This window comes from Denticeps clupeoides, chromosome 5, assembly GCF_900700375.1.
Source record: "Denticeps clupeoides chromosome 5, fDenClu1.1, whole genome shotgun sequence".
NCBI classification, from domain to species: domain Eukaryota; kingdom Metazoa; phylum Chordata; class Actinopteri; order Clupeiformes; family Denticipitidae; genus Denticeps; species Denticeps clupeoides.
Window position 1 is genome coordinate 31,964,293 of NC_041711.1, and position 22,730 is coordinate 31,987,022.

Genomic DNA, 22,730 nt, shown 5'->3' on the forward strand with positions numbered 1-22,730 from the left:
ACATCTACTTGCACATAAGCCATAACAATAAGAGCAACACATACAGACTCCCTGCTCAGCCTGAACGGCATGAAGCTCTTCATTATACACGACTAAAAACCCGTTTGGCTGTGAGAAGGTTAGATTTAGCCCCAGCTGGATTTCCCATGGTCCCTACCCTTTGAGAAAATTAATTAGGATCAGGGAAATAGCAATGACAATGCTAATTATTACCCTTTGTTTCTCTTTCTCTCCCTTTTATTATTTTTTTTATCATTCTGTTTTGTCAGACCAGAGGCCTCTGCTCGGTATGTCCCATTGTATGATGGTATTTGCTACAATACTTCTCCCATAGTTATTCGTTTGGATGGGGTAATGAATTTCAGTGTTCCCTGTTCAATGCTTCCTCACTCCTGAGGTTGGCAAAGAGAAGATAACTGCAAGTGGGTGAGGGAAAAAAACCATCTTGTGGATTCTCTATGCCTTTTATGCAGAGCATGCAGATTTACTCAGAGACTCTGAGTCTATCTCGCGCCCACTGGAGGTGGCAAAACACAATTTAGCCCGTGTTTTGTGCTCTCTCATTACAGCATTGCTCAATTGAATTGAATTACTGAAGCCCTGGTGGCTGCCATGGTAACTGTGTTTATTCAGCAGTGGAAGAGGGACTTCGGTACTCTCTGAATATGCTTTTCAACAGAGCCACAATGACTGTTTGCATGTAGTGTCTGCAAATGCATACGCTCTTCTCGAACCAAAAAAAATTGATTTGAAAACTATGAAAATTATTTAACTATGAAAATAATTTGAATTACACACATTTCAGAGAAAGACATCACTAATAATATTAAGGAATTATACAATTTAAACTGACGAATCATGACCTGGCTTCTTTCTCCATGATGTCATTTTTTTCCGACTTGGAGCAAAACCAATTCTATGTTGCTCAGCATAATTCATCTTTCTTTTCAATTCATCTTTTTCTATCAATATTCATCCCTTGTTTTCTCTTGGTTAAAAACCTATTGCCATCAATCATAGACTCTTATTCTAGCCAGTGAGTCCATGCTTACACAACGGTTCTTTAGGTGTGGTTGCCATGGAAATGCCTTTGGATGCTGTGGGGTCAAATTCTGATTGAACAGGAGCCTCCTTATCATTCACGTTGCATACTTATTTTTCTGGTGAGAATTCAATTTTCACCCAGTGGTGTGGGTCTCAGATCTTCAATAAGATCTTAAGATCCTCTTAAAGACTTCACGTTATCCTACATGCCTTACATTTTTGCAAGGCTCCTCCTCCTCCTCTTCACACATAAAAAAACACTGCTGCCTGTAGCCACAGGGCTAGTGGATGTGTGATGAGGAGATCGTCCTCTTAGCTGCCATGAGGCCACTGTGACACAGGCTCTGTCATTGGCTGAGGATGTGGTGGAACGATGTCATACGGAGTGCTTTTCCATTGCACACACGAAGGATTGGCGGCGCTGTTGCCTGGGAGACTGTGTTTTGGAATGAGGAAGAAGTGTATTAGACACTGAACTGATTAACCTATTAAGAAACACTGAATTATTAATGAGGAGTTCACTTGCTATGTGGAAAGAGCATCTGAGGGAGCCCCTTGTGATGGAAATTTGGTCAATAGATTGCAACTCTATAGGAAAATCCATCCCTTTCTTACGAAATGTAATTTGTCCCACTCCGTCTGGCGCTGCCTTTTGATTTTGATCCTTGCAAGACGTACCAAAAAGTGGCAATGATGGCAGTAAAGGAATTGGGTCAGAAGGCAGAAAAAGGAATTTAAGTCAATTGTGGACAAAACAAGCTTAGAACAGTCGTTTAGGTTTTGAGAAATTTGCATTTCTTGTTGAATTTGTAATCGTCCAGATTTGTATCATTATCCATTATGCAGTGTATCTCTGTTTCTTTTTTGCATGCTTGCATTTGTGTGTCCATATCATTGTTCAGCATGGGATGACCATCGACGTGGAGCTGCACTTACCCCAAAATGCCAAGATCCCGCCGCCATCCAGTCCGCATGCACACTATGACGTGTACCTCTACAAGGTGGCCAAATCGTCCCGCAACGGAAGGACGCGGGACAGGGTGAGGTGGGAGGACTGCTCTTACACCCCCCTCTCTCCCTGTCCGGCATACAGCCCAGTCAGCACACGATCTCTGCCTGCAGTGATGCCAAGGCGGTCTCGACGTCACACGCTGAAGACCTGCACGCCTTGAGGCACTCCTCGAGCCCTTGGCACATTTTCACTAATACTGTTTATGGTGAATTATGGTGAAACTTCTGTGGATAAGGTTTTTTAAAGGAAATTAAGAGATTACTGACAAAACATAGAGTTTAATCCTAAACACATGGAATTTAGATACACGTTTGAGGGGTTAATGGTGAAACCAACATTTCTTGTACTCAGTCAGGTGGACTTCATGGCCTGCAAACATAATGGAAAAGGATCGTATGTGGATGCACAAACAGCGATGTGGAGCATCCAAATCATGCTTGTGTTCACAGTGAATAAAGAGTGAATTTTCCAGCCTGTGTGTTTCCTTCTTAATGTTTTATAAAAGACTGTATTCTATTCAGAGGTCAGTGTTTGAGAGTTATTGAGGCATACAAACAGAGAATTATTTAAAACTAGCTGTGTGAGAAATAAATAGTAAAAACCAGGTCAGAGAATACATTTGCACTGGTGTGTGCGCAGTTTTTAAATGAGTGTGAGGGTAGTCATGCAAAGTGTGCCTTTCCTCGCAGTCTTCTCTCCAAAATACCACATTTCCACATCATTTATTCAGCTAATGAAGAGAATAACAATGATTTCAGTTGTTATGTTGCCCTTGCATTATTATGGCTTTCCCATAAAGGGTGAAAAACATAATGATGTCCAAATACCTGTCCCCTGAATGGAGAAGTGTGCCTAGACATGCTTGTTAACGTGGGAAAATGTCTCAGACAGTTCCCCTCAAGGGTTGTGCAAGCATGAGACCCTGAGACATGATTCAATAAAATAATGTTCATCCAAACTCAAGCATGAACATGGGCTTCCACATCCCTCACTGAGGCACTTCGTAAGAAGATCTGCATAACACTACACTACACTACCAGACTTTAAATGCCTTCTGAACATATAAAACTGTACTGGTGCACCAATGCAGGATTATATTGCAAATGTGTTTTCGCTTCTTGGAGTTGTTATGGTTACGATATAAAGGTTCTCTCCTCCAGCTGGACATTACATCTCCCTTGCATGTTTGGTGCTCAACTTTGACAGAACGAATGGCTGCAAGCACCCAGAGTCATTCTGAGCAGCACGTCTCCCTAAACTGTGTGAGTGTGTGTGTGTGTGTGCATGTGTGAACAGTGGCGTGCAGCCAGTGGACCCCTGACTTGGATACAGCAGAGGGGCCGTCTCCCTGGCTGCTGGGAGCTCCAGGGCGCCTTTGTGACACATGGGATTAAATTACCATGCTCCATTAGCCTCTGTGTGACACAAAGACACAGGGGGCTGCCAGAAATTTATATGCACTCACATATCCATGCTCTCTCTCTCTCTCTCTCTACACCCTCACACGTCTTGTTATATTCATTCCAACACATATCTTCATGAACAGAGACAAATGAATTATTGCAGGCCAGAGACGAACGTTCACTGGCATGGAAATACGATGCCAGCGGCTGTTTATTCTAAACTCAGTCAAAAGAGTCATTTTCAAATTTAGAGAGAACTTGACACTGACAAAGAACTAATGGGTTCACATTGTGAGATATGGGAATGGTTACAGAAAAGGTCCGAGGAAAGTGGTGGACAGGACTTGGGTCAGAAGGCCTGCAATTGTAAAAGCCGACTGTCTGAAGTGGAGAACAGCATAAACAAGGCCAGCACTGCCATCTAGTGGCTGGGGGTGGAACCAAATCTATTAGACAATTTATTCTGCCTTGAAGTACATTTGCAGAGACGATCAAATGCAGTTATCGTATACCATAAATGCAAAAATAAATCCAATGTATACACAAGTACGTAAAGTGAAGTGATTGTGAAACACATCACAGCACAACGAAATGTGTCCTCTGCATTTAACCATCACCCTTGGTGAGCAGTGGGCAGCCATGACAGGCGCCCACTGCAGTGTGTGGGGACGGTGCTCTGCTCAGTGGCACCTCAGCGGATCGGGATTCGAACCGACAACCTTCTGATTACGGGGCCGCTTCCTTAACCGCTAGGCCACCACTGACGTAAAAACACATCCATGAATATACATTGCCCAAAACAGGAGCAGTTGACAAATAATTGCCAAAAGCCACATTTAACATCAACAGTCACATGGTTGTACCACGGTTTTCTATTCAGAACCTGTCCAGTGTAAACCACATGCGAATAATAAAACGCGTTTCTCACTTATGTCCCTCCTCGGTTCCGTTACGTCGATCATGCTTATAAGACTGAAGTGTGCTCAGGACCGACTACGAATTCGTTTTTATGTTAAAGAGAAAAAACGCCATAGTTAAACATTTGCGTGAACGTGCTATCAAAGTACATTGACATTAAGATACGAAGATATTACGAAGTAGGGAATTAAAACGAACAATACAGAAGGCTAGTACAATTACGGAAGCTAGCTAGCTAGCCATTAGCCATATTGCCCATGTTGCTCCATAATAAACAGTTGGCCGAACGCTTATTGTTCTCGTAGTTCCGTTATAAGTAGAACGTAAATCGTTCGTAAGAGGTCACGCATCGGAACATACCAGGCTTACACACTTCGTGAACGTCATGTATGCAGAGCTGAACAGTATCCTCAACGCCAGTCCGGACAACTGTAAGCAGGTGCGCCACTTCATTGCCTCGACTTATCGTAAAGTCACAATCGCATGCAGTGATTTGCCATGTGTTGTTTTAACAGGGCGAGTTCACTCTGATATCGGACAGGAAAGCGGACGCCTCGTTCCTTGTTCATCATTTCCTCTCCTTCTATTTGCGCGGTGAGTTTGTGCGGATTTTCCGCAGCGTCTCCGAACACGGCTATTATGATTTTCCTTTTCTTTTCTTCAGCGGGATGCAAAGTTTGCTTTTTGGGTTTAGCGCAGTCTTTCAGTCATTACAGCGCTGTCGCTCAAAGGCTGGTACGTTGGAAAAACAACACGCCCAATGATAATACATGGACCGCAGTAACAGCATTTAAATCTTCCATTGGCGTCCTGCTGGTGTTTGGATGCAGGGTGTGAGTCTGACCCAAGCGAAGGAGAAGGGGCAGCTTGTGTTCTATGAAGGCCTGAAGGACTGTCTTGGAGTTCTTTTACGCGAAGGCTCAACCCATGAAAGTCCCACCCTGGACTTTCTTCGGTGAGGGAACATGAACAGATGGGCTTTACCCTTCTCGGAACGTACAATGTCGCGTCTTATTTCCTTTTTGTTCTCGTGGCCCTTCAGGCCTCACTGCTCCGATCTGAAAGGTCTGTATGACTTTGTGAGCTCCTCCGTGGCCCGGGTTGGTGATGCTGCTGGAACAGGACCATGGGCTCCTCCGGTGCTGCTCGTGGATGACCTGAGCGTTCTGCTCAGCCTTGGTGTCAGTGCTGGAGCTGTGCTTGACTTCACGCACTACTGCAAAGCCACCATTTGCACTGAGTTGCAGGTTTAACTTTTTTAATTCTATTTAAGTATACTAACAAAGGTAATTTAATGCAAATTTAAGAGTACTGTAAAATGTAATTTGTGAATGTGCAGGGTAATATGGTGACATTAATAAGATGTGAAGAGGAAGAGGAAGAACAAGGCGATGAGCAAGGCTCTGACGTCCTTTTGAAGGGACTCATCCATCAGTGCAGCTTGGCGCTTCAGGTTCAGGGCCTTCTGACTGGCTACTGCAAGCACATACATGGAGAGGTTAGAACATGTCTAACATTTTTTGGCTCAGTATGTTGTTTTAACGCATAAAACATGCATTGTCTGTCGTCATTGTTTCTCTCCTGCAGGTGGAAGTATGGTGGCGTGGTGTGGCTAATGGAATGCAGATGCAGAAAAAGGTTTTGCAGTACAAGGTCCATGACAAGGGGGCAGTATTCTTTGCTCGTGGGACCTCTAGTGTTGTACTCTGAGAGTATGGGTCTAGATTTGTAAAGCTCTGCTTTTGCCAAGAGGTGATGTGTTCTGTAAATGTACATGCAATGTACATGCAAATGTGTTTTTATACACAATTACTGTATGATAAATGGAAAAATGGTCAAGTACCTTTTTGTGGACAATTTATTTATTAAAATATAATCACAACATTCCTTATTTTCCCTGTCTTAGTTTTAAAGGGTTTAGTTATTCCCAGTTTGCATACTTTCAAGAGTTTTCTGATTTTAGGTACCGTTTTCTACCAGCATAATTCAGTATTAAACCTAGAAAACCACTGGTCAAAATTCAAGGAATCGGTTTACATAAATATATAAAGGCCCACCTGTTGTATACATTTGTTTCTTTATGTCAGTGTTGTGGTGATTTCTCTTTCAGTTGAACTATAGGAGTGAAAGTGAAGTGATTTGAGAAGCGCAGCGCACTGTCACACAACGAATCGTGTCCTCTGTTTTTAAGCCGTCACCCTTGGTGCCATGACAGGCGCGCCCGGGGAGCAGTGTGTGGGGACGGTGCCTTGCTCAGTGGCAACCTCCTGATTAGGGGTCCGCTTCCTTGCCCCACCTGTATGGCTTCTGGTGAAAGTAATTGCGAGCCCAGAGTTACGGACAACACACGCGTTGTGCACCAGGCTCCGAGCAACGCAGCCGTGTCGAGAGGAAGCCGGTTGCGGCGCAGTGAGGATCACTGTCATGCACGGTCGGTGGACACGCGTTCACCCTCGTCGTCCAGGAGGGGGCGCACCGCCCGCCCAGTTTAATGTACGGACGCGACGCGATGCTGTCACTGTACCAAACGTCCCGTCAGCCGCGAAGGCGAGCGCCCGCCGGGACCCTCCCGCGAAAATAAGCACGGCGGACGGAATCCGCGCCGGTAAGTCTCGTCTCCAGACGGGAGCCGCGTTTCGAGCGGGCGGCGGCTCGCAGCAGGCTAGCTGTTTGGCCTCCTTTAGCATTAGCATTAGCTCCAGTGGGCCCTGCTCAGGAGTGATGGACCGCAGTGCCGTGTGGTCGCTCTGTACCGCAGCCTTTAAGCGCCCGTTTGATGCCACGACATTGACTTCCAGCGGCTTGTCCTGCCAAGGCTTCTGGCGTCGGGCTGAGGCAGCGGCTAACTGCGTTGCTAACGTTGCTAGCCATCCTTAGCCACTGGCCACAAACACGCCGGAGTTTTTAAGTAAAGGCAAGTGCGTCAGTCTAAGAGTCTTAACTTTCTGGCACAGCACCGGGCTGCTGTTGCGTGGACCAGTAGCGTTATTTTAATGGCGCGGGTGCACGTTGTCGCACCGAAACGCCCGGTGTTGACGTGACGAAGCCACACCTGGAAAGCGTGGAACTTTAAAAAAAAAAAAAAAGCGCCCCTCCACGAAGCCGCCGTTGCAACTCTGAAGGTGGCCGGGGGGACAGAATGGACGCGTTGTCACCCGGGTAAGACGCGAGACGTTCTCCCGCGTTACACGACGAAATCTCGCGAACCCATCCACGACCACGCGTGTCCGTGGCACGGTGCGGGAAGTGCTGTTTACTTGTCGGGGTACCCGGCTCGTGTCATCGACCAGGCTGTGGGAAATACATCTTAACACCACCGGAGGTTGGTCCTGCTTGGGACCAGGACACCTTATTGATCCGTGCACAACACCGCATCGTTCGCTGGGCGTTATTGTCGCCTGTAGCCTTGAACCTTCAGACAGTGATAAGACCTGGCAAAGTTTGTATTGATTCTTTAGTCACACCGTGATCACACGTATTTTTCTATTCGCCTTATTAAATAGGATTTGACTAGTGGGAGTTCATGTTGCAATTCTTTGATCATTCTCTTGTGTTAGTGTATTATTGTATTATTTGTGTGGAAAATGGCTTCAGTGCACTTCTGTTGTTTTTATATTTTGGCCTTTTCAGCCTGGAAGTAGAATAAACCCGAATGTAAATGGTTCTCCACACTACACTATCTTCATTCATGAGAGTTATTTTTTTTTTTTATTAAACTGCGGCATCTCTTACCGCTTTCTCGATCTTGATCTTAATCTCAGAAGAGAATTATTGGCTTTTATTTGTCTTTTTTTTGTTGTTGTTGTTGTGGTTGTACACCGTTAAGAAAGCGAGAGGGGGGAAAAATGGAAAAATAAGTCTGGAGCTTGTTCGTGCTGCTGTGATCGGATCAATCCCGGATTAACTCACTGACTGAGACACCGAGTACCTGCCAAATCAAGTCTTCCGGTACCCTGTCATAACCTCATTCCACCGGAGTTATCGCAAGCGCACGGACGAGATTTATTGCATTTTCCTGCGGAATGTTTGGTGTCCACAGACAAATATCTCACAGGACATGCCGTCACAGGTACGCCCAGTTAACCCATCCCGGCTGAATGACTTCTTTCTACACCTAATTTCACAGTTTGAAGAATATAGTCCTATGGTGGGCCTAGCTGGACTGGTATTTACCAGGGAGTGTACACTGTGGAGTTCGCAGAGCTTCAGGCATGTTGGTGCAATGGCAGGAGTGGCTAGCTAAGTGCTACTGGTCAGCTGTTTTTTGGGCTTTAGTGAATTTTACCCTTCACTACATCGTTTGGTTCCCGTAGCATTGTCTGTGCCATTGAATGAGCATAATTTTGTCCCCTCGTCAGGTCCCTGAATGTCCACCGGCACCTTCTTGTCGACCCGGCATTGTACCCCAATGGCTGTTAGCTGACCCTGCCCCCCAAGGATGACGGTGAGAGAGCGGCTGCGACAAAACATCTCGGCTGCCTTTTACCGGCACGGACTGCTGTGCGCCTCTTACCCGGTACCCATCGTCCTCTTCACCTCTGCCAGTATTCTGACTTGCTGGTAAGTCCATTGGAATCTTGTGGGGGAAACTGTTGCAGAAGTGAGAGTCGGAAGAGTGTTTTTTTTTTTTTTTTTAGTTTAAGGGCAGATGAAAAGAACACAGCTGGATTAGGCAGAGAGCTCGGTCTGCGGATCAGGGCGCGGCCAACTCCTCACTACATCAAAGGAGTCTCCGAGATTGAGGGAGCAACACAATGAGGGGAAAACGCTTCGCTGCCAGAGAAAACTCCCATCCCTTTTGCCTCTGTCAGCACTGGGTGAATGAAGGCCCTAGGGCAGAGTTGAAGAACAAACCCAAGCAGAAAAAAAGAAAGTGGCTCTGAGAAAGCGACCCGTAGCGAAAAGGCCAACTGGCCCTGGGCTTTTCAGTGGGAACAGACCAGGTCTTTGTGGTGGTACAGTCCACAAAGCAATTAGCGGGCACAGTTTAACGTTTTGAGGAGAAAGAGAGTCCCAGAGCTCCCACCGTCCAAACATTTCCAAGACGCAGTCCTCTGGGATGCTGTTAATATTTAAACACGTCCCACGAACAGACAACGATCAATTTTCTCAGCGCATGGGCTGATTGGTTAAAGCCATTATGCAGACATGCTGCTTTTGCATTGACAAGGTAAGCCAAAGACGGCAATGTGTGATGTAAACGCAGGACACAAAAATGGCACACAATTAGTCTAAAGCTCATATGACCTCCCTTGCCCCTTCACACTACAGGAGGCTGTGGCAGACAACAGAAAACTGTGGTCATTTTCTTCATGTATTATACATTTCTTCTTGTGTGATGCTAATTCAGTGCAATAAAAACACTTTGGCTTAAAAAGCGTAACAGATGTTCCCATCAATTACTTTAGCAGCTCGGGTTGGGTTTAGCACTGTTAGGGGTGCTTACTTGCCAGTAACCAAAAACCTGATCATTGTTGTGCAATGGTTTTGGTTTCAAGAGTTCCAGAGCAGCAGGGGGTTGAGGGATGCATGACTGATCTAGGGGATTTATGCTGATCATTTATTCATTAGCTTACTTAGAGTAAGTGAAAATGTAGATTACTGTTCTGCAGTTAGCATTATAATCCTTCTGGTTTTCTCTGAGCTCATCCATTCTATATGATGAAAGTGAAGGGAAGTGGGAAACGAGTGACCAGGACGTTGCATTACTTTTAATCTCTCTGTATGGTCTGAGTGCTGTTTAAATGCATTAAAGTGAAGCCAGTTCTCAGTTCTCTAACTTTCTACCCTTAGTTACCCCTTGCTGAAGCTGCCTCTGCCTGGGACGGGACCTGTGGTGTTCACCACAGGTGTAAGAGACTACACCATCCCTTACCATGAGCCTCAGGGTGAAATCGGGGAGAGACCCGAGTGGGTAAGTCTGTTCAAACATGTATGCAAGTGGCCATCTCACATTCTTGCACAGAAACGTTATGTAATAACTCATGGTGATTACCATAACTCAACTCTCCATTTTATGAAAGGGTTAGTTAAGTGAAGTGATTGTCATTGTCAAGCTATGCAGCACACAACCCATCACCCTTGGTGAGCAGTGGGCAGCCACGAAAGGTGCCGGTAAGCAGTGTGGTACTTTGCTCAGTGGCACCTTGGCGGTTCGGGATTCGAACCAGAAACCTTCCGATTATGTGTCTGTTTCCTTACCCGCTATATGCAGAGCTAGAATAGCCAGCTTGCATAGGACACAGTTACACTGAACAGGGGTGGTAGTAACCTACAGCCTAAGGCACTTGCCACAAATTTGCAGGTTCAAACACTACTTACTACCATTACGTCACTGAGACGCTTAACCCTGAGTGCCTCCAGGGGGGGACTGTCCCTGTAACTACTGATTGCAATTCGCTCTGGATAAGGGCGTCTGATAAATGCTGTAAATGTAAATGAACCGACTCGTTCATGTGAATAAAAACCAAAGCAAAAATTGCTGCAACATTGTTTAGCACCACACTTTTATATACATTATTTTATTTTGGTTTTAAGAGAAGTCTGAAAGCAGCTCAACAGCATGAAAATGCCACCACCATCAGACCACAGTAGAAGAATGCCACCACCAGACCACAGTAGAAGCACTGTGTGGAGTCATGCCGTTAGTAAATTGCCCTGACAAGTTTCTTAAGCTCGAACAATTTTCTCAAGTTCTGTGTAGCCTATTATGAAGACATGGAGAAAATGTCATGACCGCCTAGAGCGGTCAGATATGTGGTTGTCAAGACTGCTACAAAGGACCCTGTGGTAGTTGTAATTGAGTTACATGCTTCCATGCGGAGATGGAGGGCACTGTGCGGTGGACCAGGGCCCAGGCCCATCACAATGTGGCTTTTGTTGATGAGTGGCAAAAAGTCATTGTTATGTTGGGGTGGACAGCTGTAGCTTTGCTGGATACCAATCGACAGACACCAGCTTTTTGGCCCCTGTTATGTCCTGTGTTTGGCACACAGTTTGCATTTCGCTTTATTTTCAGTGGTGCATGTTCTGGTCAGCAAAATGTATTTCTCTTTGGGAGTTTTGTCTCGGAGGAGTAATGTCTTTATCCATATCATTGATTTCAAGCTTTGAAGGTTGTTCATTATTCCATGCATACCAGTTTCATGTGTCTTCCCTAGTATCGAGGACCTCCAGTGGCCTACATCCAGCAGGTGCTGGTCAAAGCTGCGGTGTCCCCCTGGGACAACACACTTGTCCCTGTTGATGTGTTCCGCTCTCCCATCGGACGAGTGTTTAGCCTCCTAGAAGAGATCCGCAACCATGTGTACACAGATAGGTACTGTGTAGAGGCTGTACCCTTGGTTTATGTTCACATGAAAAAGCGAATAAATGTGTTGCGAAATTTATTTATTTCTCTGTCTCTTCTTTCTTTCTTTTTTTCTTTACAAATCCCAAATTCCATTCAGTTCTGGTGTTCGTAGCCTGGAGTCACTTTGCCTGCAAGTGACAGACTTGTTGCCAGGGTTACGGCGCATGCAGACAATTCTGCCCGAGCATGGTTGCCTGCTAGTTTCCCCGGGCAACTACTGGCAGAACCAGCGAGATCTGTTTGACTTAGACTCTGATCTCCTGAAGACAATCCACCAGCATGAGCCCAAAGGCTTTCACATCTCCACCTCTCTCAGAGGTAAGAGCCGAGCTTGATTTCAGCATTAAATATATATTCCGTGTGAAGCATAACACTACCAGGCCAGCGTCAGTGGTCTCCCTTTGAAAAATGTAATGCTAAAAATACACTTGTCGCTATAAAAGCGACGGAAGAGAATGCATGATTCCAGAAGTCCATTGATATTTTTTATTTAAAATATCGCCTTTCTCGTCTTAGACCTGCTTTTTGGTGTCATGAAGGAACACACAGGCGTCAGTCTGTACAGCAAGAAGCGTGTGGTTACCTACACCATCACCATTGCACTGAGCAGCTATGACCCAAGGTCAGTCCGGTCTTCAATGATTAGCAAATTGACATGTTTTCTAAGAGGCTTACTAGGCAAGGCTCCTGTTGCAGGTTCCTGGGTAGTCTGCGGGCCCGGCTGAAGCAATTGCACCCCTCCCTGAATTGCACTCTGCGGGACGACCACATGGTCCATGTCCACTTCAAAGAGGAGATTGGTATTGCTGAGCTGATTCCATTGGTCACCACCTACATCATTCTCTTCGCCTACATCTACTTTTCCACACGTATGTCACATTCTCCGTCTGCTGCAGTTAAATTATTTGTTCCGGAGATCCCCCTTAATTCATGTCTATGTTATATGTTTTGTGAGTTTTAAACCAGACAAGGGAACACAACATTTTTGTATGACACTTTTCCACAACTGGTTATTGTTAAGTAAGAGAAGAGGTAGATTTTGTTGTGGAAATGCTTTCTGATCTTTTTTTTTCTGTGGGTGTCTATCTGCAGGCTTGCTTGCAAAATGTAAAAGTTCTGGTGTGGTTGGTGGCCATCAGGCAATGTGGCCTTAGAACAAGTCCTTAACCTGGCAGCAACACTCAGATTATGAAGGCCGTTGGTTTTGCGGTTCTTGACTCAGCACCCACCAAGTCTGTACTTGTCTGGCCAAGGGATTATCCCAGAACAGTACACTCACTCAGCCAGAAAAGTTTACTCTGATAAGGCTTTCCACAGCACAGCACTCACTTTCATTGTCTTGACAAAAATCCTTAAATTTTATTTGCGTGTATATGTGTTTTGAGATGCTTCAGAGGGAATTATTTGCAATGGTCTTGTGACGTCCCTTGTGTGCACGTGTAAATTAAAAAAAAAAAAATTCTCTCTCTCTGGGACGTAGGCAAGATTGACATGGTGAAGTCCAAATGGGGCCTTGCCCTGGCTGCCGTAGTGACCGTGCTCAGTTCTCTGCTCATGTCAGTGGGGCTCTGTACCCTCTTTGGTCTGACGCCCACACTAAATGGAGGGTAAGGCACAAACACACACATACACACACACATGTAGAGTTCTCTTGATGACACTGGGTCATTGCTCCCATTCAAGTCTGCTTAATGTTTAATGTGAAGGTCAGGTTAATATACTACTATTGGCAGCTGCAGGGAAGCCATTTATTGGTGGCAGGGCAGGGCTAAGGGGGATTCCCCTAGTGCAGCCGACTCTGGTGTGGTGGGGAGAAATATCTGTGGACCAATCATTGTGCGCGTAGTAAGTTACTGACAGAGTGGTGTGATTTTCCCCCATACATACTCATTTGGGTCATTGAGGTCTTCGGGTGTTCTTGATCCAGAATTCCAAAACACTTCCACCTACATTTCTCAGGTCATGAATGTAACAGTGTGTTCCAGCACCTGGCTTACCACTTCTCTTTGGTAAATAGAATTGAGAAAATTTGACGTTTGTTCGCCATGTGGCCTGGTTTATTTACACACTCAACTTTGACCTACATACCTGAAGCATGGTCCACAGAAATAAACTGGCTCCATAGTAATAAAGATCCTCCCTCTTCTGTTTTTCTTTCCGCTTGTTTACAGAGAGATCTTCCCCTACCTGGTGGTAGTTATTGGGCTAGAGAATGTTCTGGTTTTAACTAAATCTGTGGTTTCCACCCCTGTTGACCTTGAGGTGAAACTCCGTATTGCTCAGGGTAAGAAATGTGGGAAATTGGGAATAACGTTTGAATTCAAAACATAGATATAAAATGTCACATTGTCTGAACATTCTACAGGCCTGAGCAATGAGAGCTGGTCCATCATGAAGAACGTGGCCACTGAACTGGGCATTATTCTCATTGGATACTTTACTCTGGTTCCTGCCATACAGGTACTGTGCAGGTCCTTCACAACATCCTACACTACATCTTTGTCATAGATGACACAATTTCTAATGGCTTTTCTGTGACCATGCTGCTGTCCAGGAGTTCTGTCTCTTTGCTGTTGTGGGCCTGGTGTCGGACTTCTTCCTCCAAATGTTTTTCTTCACTACTGTCCTCTCCATTGACATCCGGCGCATGGAGGTAAACAAGCACCGTTTAACTACCATAGCGCACAGTTCTGGTTCAAGTTGTTCCAAATTGACATTGTTGAACGCAAATGAATTTAAGCGGTTATGGTTTTTAGCCACATAGTGAAGGTGACATGTTTAAAGCAACCACACTCACTTGACAAGATGTGTAACACCTGTCGCTGTTGTCATTTCTGTTCCTTTCACATTCGTTAAGCTGGCTGATTTAAACAGGCGCCTTCCTGCGGAGGCAGGTATGCCCCAGCCCAAACCAGGTCCCCTTCGTCCACGGGAAACACCTCCGCCTCCGAGACAGTCTCCCCACACCATCACGCTCCAGGCCCCGGCCTTCCGGAACCTTCGCCTACCCAAGCGGTTGCGGGTTGTGTACTTCCTGGCTCGCACTCGTCTGGCTCAGCGCATCATCATGGTGAGGCTTTGCTTATTTGAGGTGTGAAAGATCTTTAACAGAGAGGATTATGTTTTTGGGGCTTATCTGTGGGCAATATAACAATAAAATGTTGTGACGTTGTATGTGATGTGGCGTAAGTACACATTATCTCACATTATGCAATATTTGTATAATGTATTTATTACACAATGATTTTTTCTCTATTATAAAAAAATAACAGCCAAACAAATATATAAATATATTTTTCACAGGATTATGTATATAAAAATAATTCTTTTTGCAGGTTGGAACAGTAATCTGGATTGGAATCTTGGTGTACACTGACCCTGCCGGACTGAGGACTTATTTAGCTGCTCAAGTGTCAGAACAGAGCCCTCTGGGCGAGTCCGGACTGCCCCCCCACTTGGGCGTGGCTCCAGTCTTCCCTGGAGGTGACCCCACTAGCACACTCAGTGTGCTTCCAGCCCCAGAACCCACAATCATACCTGAGAACCATTCCAATGGTCATGACAGCCTGGGCCACATTACCCCAGTGAGTCCCCAAATCAGTTGGGGCCCTGAGGATGAGGATGGTTGGAAGCACCTCTACTTACGCCAATGGCCCTCTCTTTTCAGCTACTACAATATTACTCTGGCTAAAAGGTACACTGGATTTTGTTTGAGTCTACATCTGTCAATTTTTTTTTTTTATCTCTGTCAGTTTCAAGTATCTATATCTACTTATGTCTCATAGGTACATCAGCATCCTCCCTGTGATCCCTGTAACCCTTCACCTCAGCCCACAGGAGGCTATAGAGACACGCCACCCCCAGGACACGCGGCATCAACCACCCCCAATCCCCAGGACACCAGACCAGCAAAACGACCTTACGCTTTACAAGTCAGTTCCCATACACATTTTCATTTCCTTTGTTGAATGTGTGCAGATTACTGATTGGTTAAGTAGTTTAATTCCTTCCTTGTAGTATCTTGTTTGTCATCTGAGGTGTAGAGTCGCCAACAGATTTAAACCCTCAGCAATGAGTCATGTCTTTATTCCCTCTGGCAGAGAGGACCCTGTCCGTATCCTAAATCCCTTTTCTACAGTGTCATCCATACAAAAAAAAAAGTCTTGTACAAAATCCTGTTACATTGCATGAGCTGAGCTCCTGTTCCTTATAACTGCAAAAGAGAAATTTTGGCTGTAGGAAACGATTGCATTTAATGTCAGATGTCGATGTGCATGTGGTAGTTTTAATATTGTGATGTGAAATATATGACTAAAACCGTGTGTCTGCTAGAAAGAGAGAGAGTATAAATTAGATTAGATATATTTACAGAGAGTATAAAAGGCCATCCGTCACACAGTAGAGCACTATGACCCTCACAATTGTACTAGAATTATTAATTTTATTTGTTTATTGACTCACTGTGTGACCTACTGAACTGTTCCTGTACAGTGTGCTTGAGTTGAGTTATATTAATTTAATGAAATTCAAATTAATTTAGCCTCAAATAAAACACTTGATATCTAATTCTTACCAAATACTATATTACCAAATATTTTACTTCTGTTTATTGACATATTGCACATAGTTGTTCGATGTTAGCTGGACAATTATTTCAGAACAAGAAAAGAAGTTAGTATTGTGAACAATAAAAAACAATGAGTTAGATAGCAATATAGAATTTAAGCACATTGCAAATATTATTTATAATATAAACAGTACATTATACTGTAAAATTCTTATTATACTGTAAAAGTTGATGTTAGATTCCATGTCTTTTCTCCCTAATTAATTAACTAATTTTTCCGCTCACTCTGGTTAAACTTGTATGGAACTTTATCACTGCATAGGTCTGGAATTCTGTTTTCAACATATAGTACAGAAGAAGCAAAAGACCACAGTCTCAACACAACACGTACACAAACACGCACGGCCATAATAACTTCCCCGTCTGTTAATACACTTTATTGTTAAAAGGTATGTTCCAGCCCCCAGCCTTCAGAAACCATCACCTCGCCAAGCTGCTCTGAAGTGGTGCAACAGTAGCAGGAACACTAGAGCCACTTTCTGAATTTGGAATGTACACATCTTTTTGTTATTTGCAGTGCCTGTTCTGGTATTTCTGGAGCCACTTGTTTTGACCCGGGTGTGCATTTGCCTTGCCACTACAATGGGCCATTCAGTAAACGTGTGTGTGTGTGTGTGTGTGTGTGTGTCTGTGTTTAGAGCATGGGTGGCGCTTTATTTTTTGTGGCTGCTGGAAGGACTAGACCTGTAGAAATAGCAATATAAAAAAAACGAACTAAAACACATGGTCTTCAGCACTGTGTGATCAAACAATCAGTTCTACCGTGCCCTGGTTGGCTGATTAAATATTCTCTATATCATAATGATCATTATAAATCTACATTAAGCAATTCAACTAAATGTTAATATTTAGCTGACATTCATCTCATAGAGCCAACAGCATGTTGTATTTAACCTCTCACATTGCATGTTCTGAGCAGAGTGGCAGCTTTGGGCTTGGCAGCTGGCGTTCTCCTCGTCCTGTTGCTCTTCTGCCTCTATCGAGTCCTGTGCCCTCGCAACTACGGGCAGAACGGAGTTCCACATGGACGCCGGCGACGCGGTGACCTGCCGTGTGATGAATACGGCTACTCGCCACCAGTCAGTGAGATATCTCCCTTGCTGTTGAGGGGGCACAGCATGGTAAAATTACTCTGTGTACTTTATTTATTTGCATTATTTCGCTGGCAGAAAATGTAAGAATTAAACATATACACGTTTTGTGCAATAGGACATTGAATGTTTGGCTAGTGATGGGATGCTGCTGGCCAGTTGTTGTCTGGCAGGACAGATCCGTGTGTGGGATGCCCAGACTGGGGACTGCCTTACAATCATTCCCAACAATGGGTATGAGGATTTGAATTATTCTTTCATCTCATCTTAAGTTGTTTATAACCTTTTATGTCCATCAGTGTGCTTATGCTCTTTGTCTGTGTTAATAGCCTGCGGCGAAGCAGCAGTAGTGGAGGCTGGGAGCATCGTGATGGGTGGGATCCTATGACCATGCCTGAACCAGATACTCTAAGTGGAGCTGATACAGGGGCATGTTTAGAGGGTGCGGAGTGTGACGGATACCCCTTGAGGAGGAGGCTCACTCCTTCGCGCCCTGCACTGTTTGTGGACCAGCCAGACTTGACTCCTCTCATTGACACAAACTTTAGTGAGCTCCCACCATCTCAGAAGCCTCCCAAAAATGGCTTTGACTTTGGGGAGCTGGTTGATCGGGCGTACCAGGAACATGAGCCCTCGCCCTCGTTAGCCTTTACACCTTCTCCCACAGCACCACAGCCTCGGCGTCCCAGTGTAGGGGACCAGCCTGTCATGTCTCCTGACCCCTGCTCACCTGGACCTACTGACTGGGACAGCTCAGTGTGGGCTATGGAGTTGAGAGGAAACCTTATTGCTGCAGGGAGGAGCAGTGGCAAGTTGGAGGTAAGAGACTTACAGAGAGAATTAATATTATTATTATTATTATTATATTTTATGAATGACACACCATCAACACAGACCGACGTCCCAATAGAACACCAGATTTCAGTGGTATGGTATATGGGATAAAATGGTCTGTGTGTGTATTTTCACAGCTGTGGGACGCTGTGGAAGGATCATTGCGATGCTGCAATGAGGATGGTGTTTCTGGAATTACCGCATTGGCCTTCCATAACAACAGAATTGTAGCAGCCCGGTTAAACGGGTCCCTGGACTTCTTCACTGTGGAAACCAACAAGCCTTTGGGCTTGCTGCAGTACCGTGGTAAGAGAAACGGTTTCACGGCATCTGTGAACCAAGCCACACGGGTGATGCGCATCGCTTCTCCTGACTTTTGCACTTGAATCCTTTTCAGGCGCCCCTGGGCGTGGCAGCATGCCCCCCTCTCCCTGCTACAGGAGTGAGGATGTGATAAACTGTCAGCTGACGCGCTCAGTGCAGTGTGCCCACCAGAAGCCCATCACCGTGCTGAGGGCAGCTGCTGGCAGGGTGGTCACCGGCAGCCAGGACCACACGGTCAGGGTGAGTGTGTGTGTGTCTCTTGAAGAAAGAGACGGTATGAAATCAAGAACGTTTCCTCAAATGCTTTTAAGTTATGAATGATCAGTTCTGAAATTTTGGTCTTCACGTGTCAGGTGTATCGCCTAGAGGATTCCTGCTGCCTCTTTACTCTGCAGGGTCACTCTGGAGGAATCACTTCTATATATATTGACCAGGTTTGTGAAATCAGCTAATAAACAAACATAATAAATAAATATATTAATAAACATATAAACTAAAATATATTGAAATGGCTGTTGGTCAACAGAACATAAGTTATGAAATATAATTGCTGTGCCTTTGGACCATTTGCACTTTTAATGAGGCATGCCGGAAAAAATGAATTTTTTTAAGCATTATTTGATATGTAGCCCTTCTCAGATCCAGAGAGTGAATTGTCTCCTGTCATTTTCGCTGCAGACCATGGTTCTGGCCAGTGGAGGTCAGGACGGAGCCATCTGCTTATGGGATGTTCTGACAGGGAGCCGTGTCAGTCATGTTTATGGCCACCGTGGAGATGTCACCTCTCTGGTGTGTACAACTTCCTGTGTGATCAGCAGCGGGCTTGATGACCTCATATGCATCTGGGATCGCAGCACGGGCATCAAACTCTACTCCATACAGCAGGTGTGGGAGTGTTCTTGTTTTTACAAAAATCAATACAATTTAAGCAGTTTAATCAAAATTCAATTAACATATTTCTTCTCCCCCGTTTCAGGAGGTTGGCTGTGGGGCCAGTCTGGGAGTGATCTCTGAGAGCTTGCTGGTGACCGGTGGTCAGGGTTGTGTGTCTTTCTGGGACTTGAACTTTGGGGACCTGCTGCAAACAGTGTATCTGGGCCAGAACAGTGAGGGCCAGGGTGTGCGACAGCTCCTGGTGTTGGAAAATGCAGCTATCGTTTGTGACTTTGGCAGCGAGCTCAGCCTGGTCTACGTACCCTCAGTGCTGGAGAAGCTGGACTGAATCCCGCAGGCCCAAAACGGCCATGCTGCACTGATCAAGCTTCCCCTCTCAGTGGCTCTTCCAGGTTTTTCTGTAAAAACTTCTTGAGTTTACCCGTTTTTTTGGGCTGGAGGTCTACAGATCAGAGGAGGATGTTTCCATAGCCTGGGTTCTTGTTCGTTTGGACTAACAGACAAAAAGGAAACAGGAGTCCTGGTCCAGATCTCCTCAGAGGGGCCCTCTTTATGGATGATGGACCCTTTTATATTTTATTTTTTACAATATCGCTGGATAGCTTTCATAGCATTTTTATACTTCAGTAAACGCTGACTTTAAACTGAATGTTTAGACCTTTTACTCCTCAGAGAATTGTGGATCTCAATTGTCTGGGCACGCTGAATGAAATTTACTGATTAAATTTTGAGACTGATCATACTCCGTTTGTTGCTCGGGTTTTTAATGTGACCGCGTATGTTGGAAACAAATAATAACTGTTTCCTCCGGCGAAACGTGAATTGTTTGAGCAGTTTTTGCTGCCGTGGCACCATTTGTTAAACCCTTTGTGTGTAGCAGCTTTGCACTCTAATCAGGGGTGTTTCGAGCCAAGCCTGTGCTCAGCATTTTTCAAATATTACCCAGAGCTATAGTGATATTGAAGGAAAATCCTCTGTTTGGCTCTTAAAATATGGTCCCACATTCACCTCTAATTCAATCCTTAACCAGATGTTAGGTGCATAGACCTTTGAGATCCACTCTAGTGCTGTGTAGTTTATGTTGCTACATAGTGCTGCTAATATGTTTAATTATGCTGGTGAGGTTAATAGCTCCTAGTGCAGCAGTTTTTAGCACCAGGTTAAATGTGACATTAAGGTGTGTGTGTGTGTGTGTGTGTGTGTGTGTGTGTGTGTGTGTGTGTGTGTGTATATGTATGCATGAGAAAAATTGGGAGGGGAATGAGTATGATGTAAGCTTTCTTGGTGAAACACTGGTGGTGAACAGTGTTTTCAGTGTCGGGTGAAAGGATGTGGGTGCTTTCAAATGTGATGAACATACTGTAATCATTTGTGCCTCCCGGTGGAGGGGTCCGTTTTAATGTTTTAAACTCATTATTTATTAGCGATCAATTTTAAGTAACAGTTTGTATACGTAAATAAAATGCGGAGAGGGTGTCATATATATGTTGAAAACACAAAGTTAATTTAGCTTAATATGAACAATATGATAAAGGTGGTGGCTGAATGTGAGGTATAAGTCTCTTATAACAGAGACTTCTCTCCCAGTGTAGCTCAGAGATGGTAAGTCACTGTCTGGACCACAGGGAATATTTTTAAAGGGCTGGTGAAGTATGGAAGAATTATTGTGTTCTACTCAAACCATAATGTTGAATTTCTTAATGCTTTTTGCTGCATGACTAGAAGGTAAAAATGGTTTTGAGTTCTGGGAGAAACAATGCAGTTGAAACTGGGACCAGTCAGTGAAGTTACTGAAGACAGACGACATGAAAACTTTGACCTGGGGAATTGAAGGGGGTGGGGTATCATCAAAATGGTTTTCAATGTCTGTATGTAAATGTCCAATTCAACTCTCATGTCAGTATAGCCAATTGGAGGATGTATGAAGACTCATATAAATGAAAAGCAGGTCTTCGTATTGATATATTATATCACATGCAGATATAGGTAGGAACTTGTATCTGCTGAAATTTCCATGGGCTAATACAGTCTCTCTCTGTATCTTTCATTTACACTCACACACACCCCCCAGTCCATTTTGGGCCCAAGCCAGTACTACAAAACACTAGTTGAGCGGAGTAAAGTTGCAAACGCACCTAGTTAAGTACGTAGGACATGCACTCAACAACCAATACGGTGTGTTGTAATTTATTAGGTTTATTTTTTGATTGTAAATAGCGAGGAACTTTTTTTTTTTTTGTTTTTGTTTTTTTATTGTTAGGTTAAATTATTGTTTTGGCAAGTTTTGAAATGCAAAAGTGTGAAAGTTCATTGTGGAGAATACTGTAAATTTATAGTGAATACTGAATTACTGGCTTTATAGTTTACCAGATTAATTTATAGCTCATTATGGGCTGTCTTTAAAATAATCTGCACCTTTCCTGTCCAGGAAGTTTTTCCATATTTCTGGAATATTTTCTAATAGATAAGCATTTTCAGTGCTGTACAGTTTCAGCTGCCTTTTGGGATTCTTTGTTAGGGCCAGTAAAACCATAGTATTTGCTAATGGATTTCCGTAAGTCTGAGCTGTATAGAATTTGTACACAATTCTTTGGTGTCTTACTCAGTTTATTTTTGAGCAGGTCTTGAGAATTACATTATACTATCTATGAATGTGAGAAACCTTGGTGACGTCACAGTTCCTGATATTTTCTGCTCCTCTTTTGTTCAGAAACGCCTACATGTAATAGTTATTCACGCTCGAGCTGAATTTCCCAAGGCTGGAATGATCTTTCACTTCAGCCAAACCTGGTAATATGGAGGAAGCTGCTCTCTTGCATTAGGACCATAGGCACCATAGAGGTGTGAGGGTGGACATTTCCACACTGTGTAAAAAGCCAAGCAGATGTAACTAATGTTCTGTACTATTTTTGACACAAAGAGAACTTTGTACTAATTTACAAATAAAAGGCTTTGATATCTTGACATTTCTGTGTGTGATTAAGTCCTAATTACACATTTTTTTCATCATATAATGTTCCACCCACAAGGTCTCAAATGAAGATCTACACGAGATCACTTGGTGAGGTCATTTCCTCACATGGATTATCCTACCACTGCTATGCTGACGACACACAACTCCTCTTCTCCTTTCCTCCCTCTGATCTTCATGCTGCTTCCAAAATCTCTGCATGTCTAACAGACATCTCGTCTTGGATGGCAGCCCATCACCTCCAACTCAATCCCACCAAAA

General features: G+C 44.3%; 2 protein-coding genes across 5 annotated transcripts; both read left to right on the forward strand.

Annotated features, from left to right (window-relative positions):
• The first annotated feature begins 4,408 nt into the window (after positions 1-4,408).
• elp6 (elongator acetyltransferase complex subunit 6) lies at positions 4,409-6,219 on the forward strand. Of its 3 annotated transcripts, none has more exons than XM_028979829.1 (7): positions 4,409-4,816; positions 4,893-4,971; positions 5,042-5,112; positions 5,208-5,332; positions 5,420-5,624; positions 5,717-5,875; positions 5,965-6,219. In XM_028979829.1, the coding sequence occupies exons 1-7, from the start codon at positions 4,763-4,765 to the stop codon at positions 6,085-6,087; spliced, it is 816 nt and encodes a 271-aa protein (XP_028835662.1). In that variant the 5' UTR covers positions 4,409-4,762; the 3' UTR covers positions 6,088-6,219. The 3 variants fall into 3 exon arrangements, with proteins under 3 accessions (XP_028835662.1, XP_028835663.1, XP_028835664.1); XM_028979830.1 differs by having other exon boundaries at positions 5,072-5,112; XM_028979831.1 differs by having other exon boundaries at positions 4,409-4,808; positions 4,893-5,112.
• A 608-nt stretch (positions 6,220-6,827) lies between these two features.
• Positions 6,828-22,462, forward strand: scap (SREBF chaperone). 2 transcript variants are annotated; one of them, XM_028979826.1, is made up of 22 exons: positions 6,828-6,982; positions 8,736-8,937; positions 10,171-10,291; positions 11,538-11,695; positions 11,826-12,046; positions 12,245-12,350; positions 12,425-12,597; positions 13,209-13,335; positions 13,900-14,012; positions 14,094-14,188; positions 14,283-14,381; positions 14,586-14,798; positions 15,064-15,422; positions 15,514-15,660; positions 17,275-17,476; positions 17,565-17,680; positions 17,776-18,265; positions 18,418-18,586; positions 18,678-18,844; positions 18,958-19,038; positions 19,283-19,489; positions 19,581-22,462. In XM_028979826.1, the coding sequence occupies exons 2-22, from the start codon at positions 8,816-8,818 to the stop codon at positions 19,824-19,826; spliced, it is 3,732 nt and encodes a 1,243-aa protein (XP_028835659.1). In that variant the 5' UTR covers positions 6,828-6,982; positions 8,736-8,815; the 3' UTR covers positions 19,827-22,462. The 2 variants fall into 2 exon arrangements, with proteins under 2 accessions (XP_028835659.1, XP_028835660.1); XM_028979827.1 differs by lacking the exon at positions 6,828-6,982 and adding an exon at positions 7,386-7,536.
• Positions 22,463-22,730: the final 268 nt, after the last annotated feature.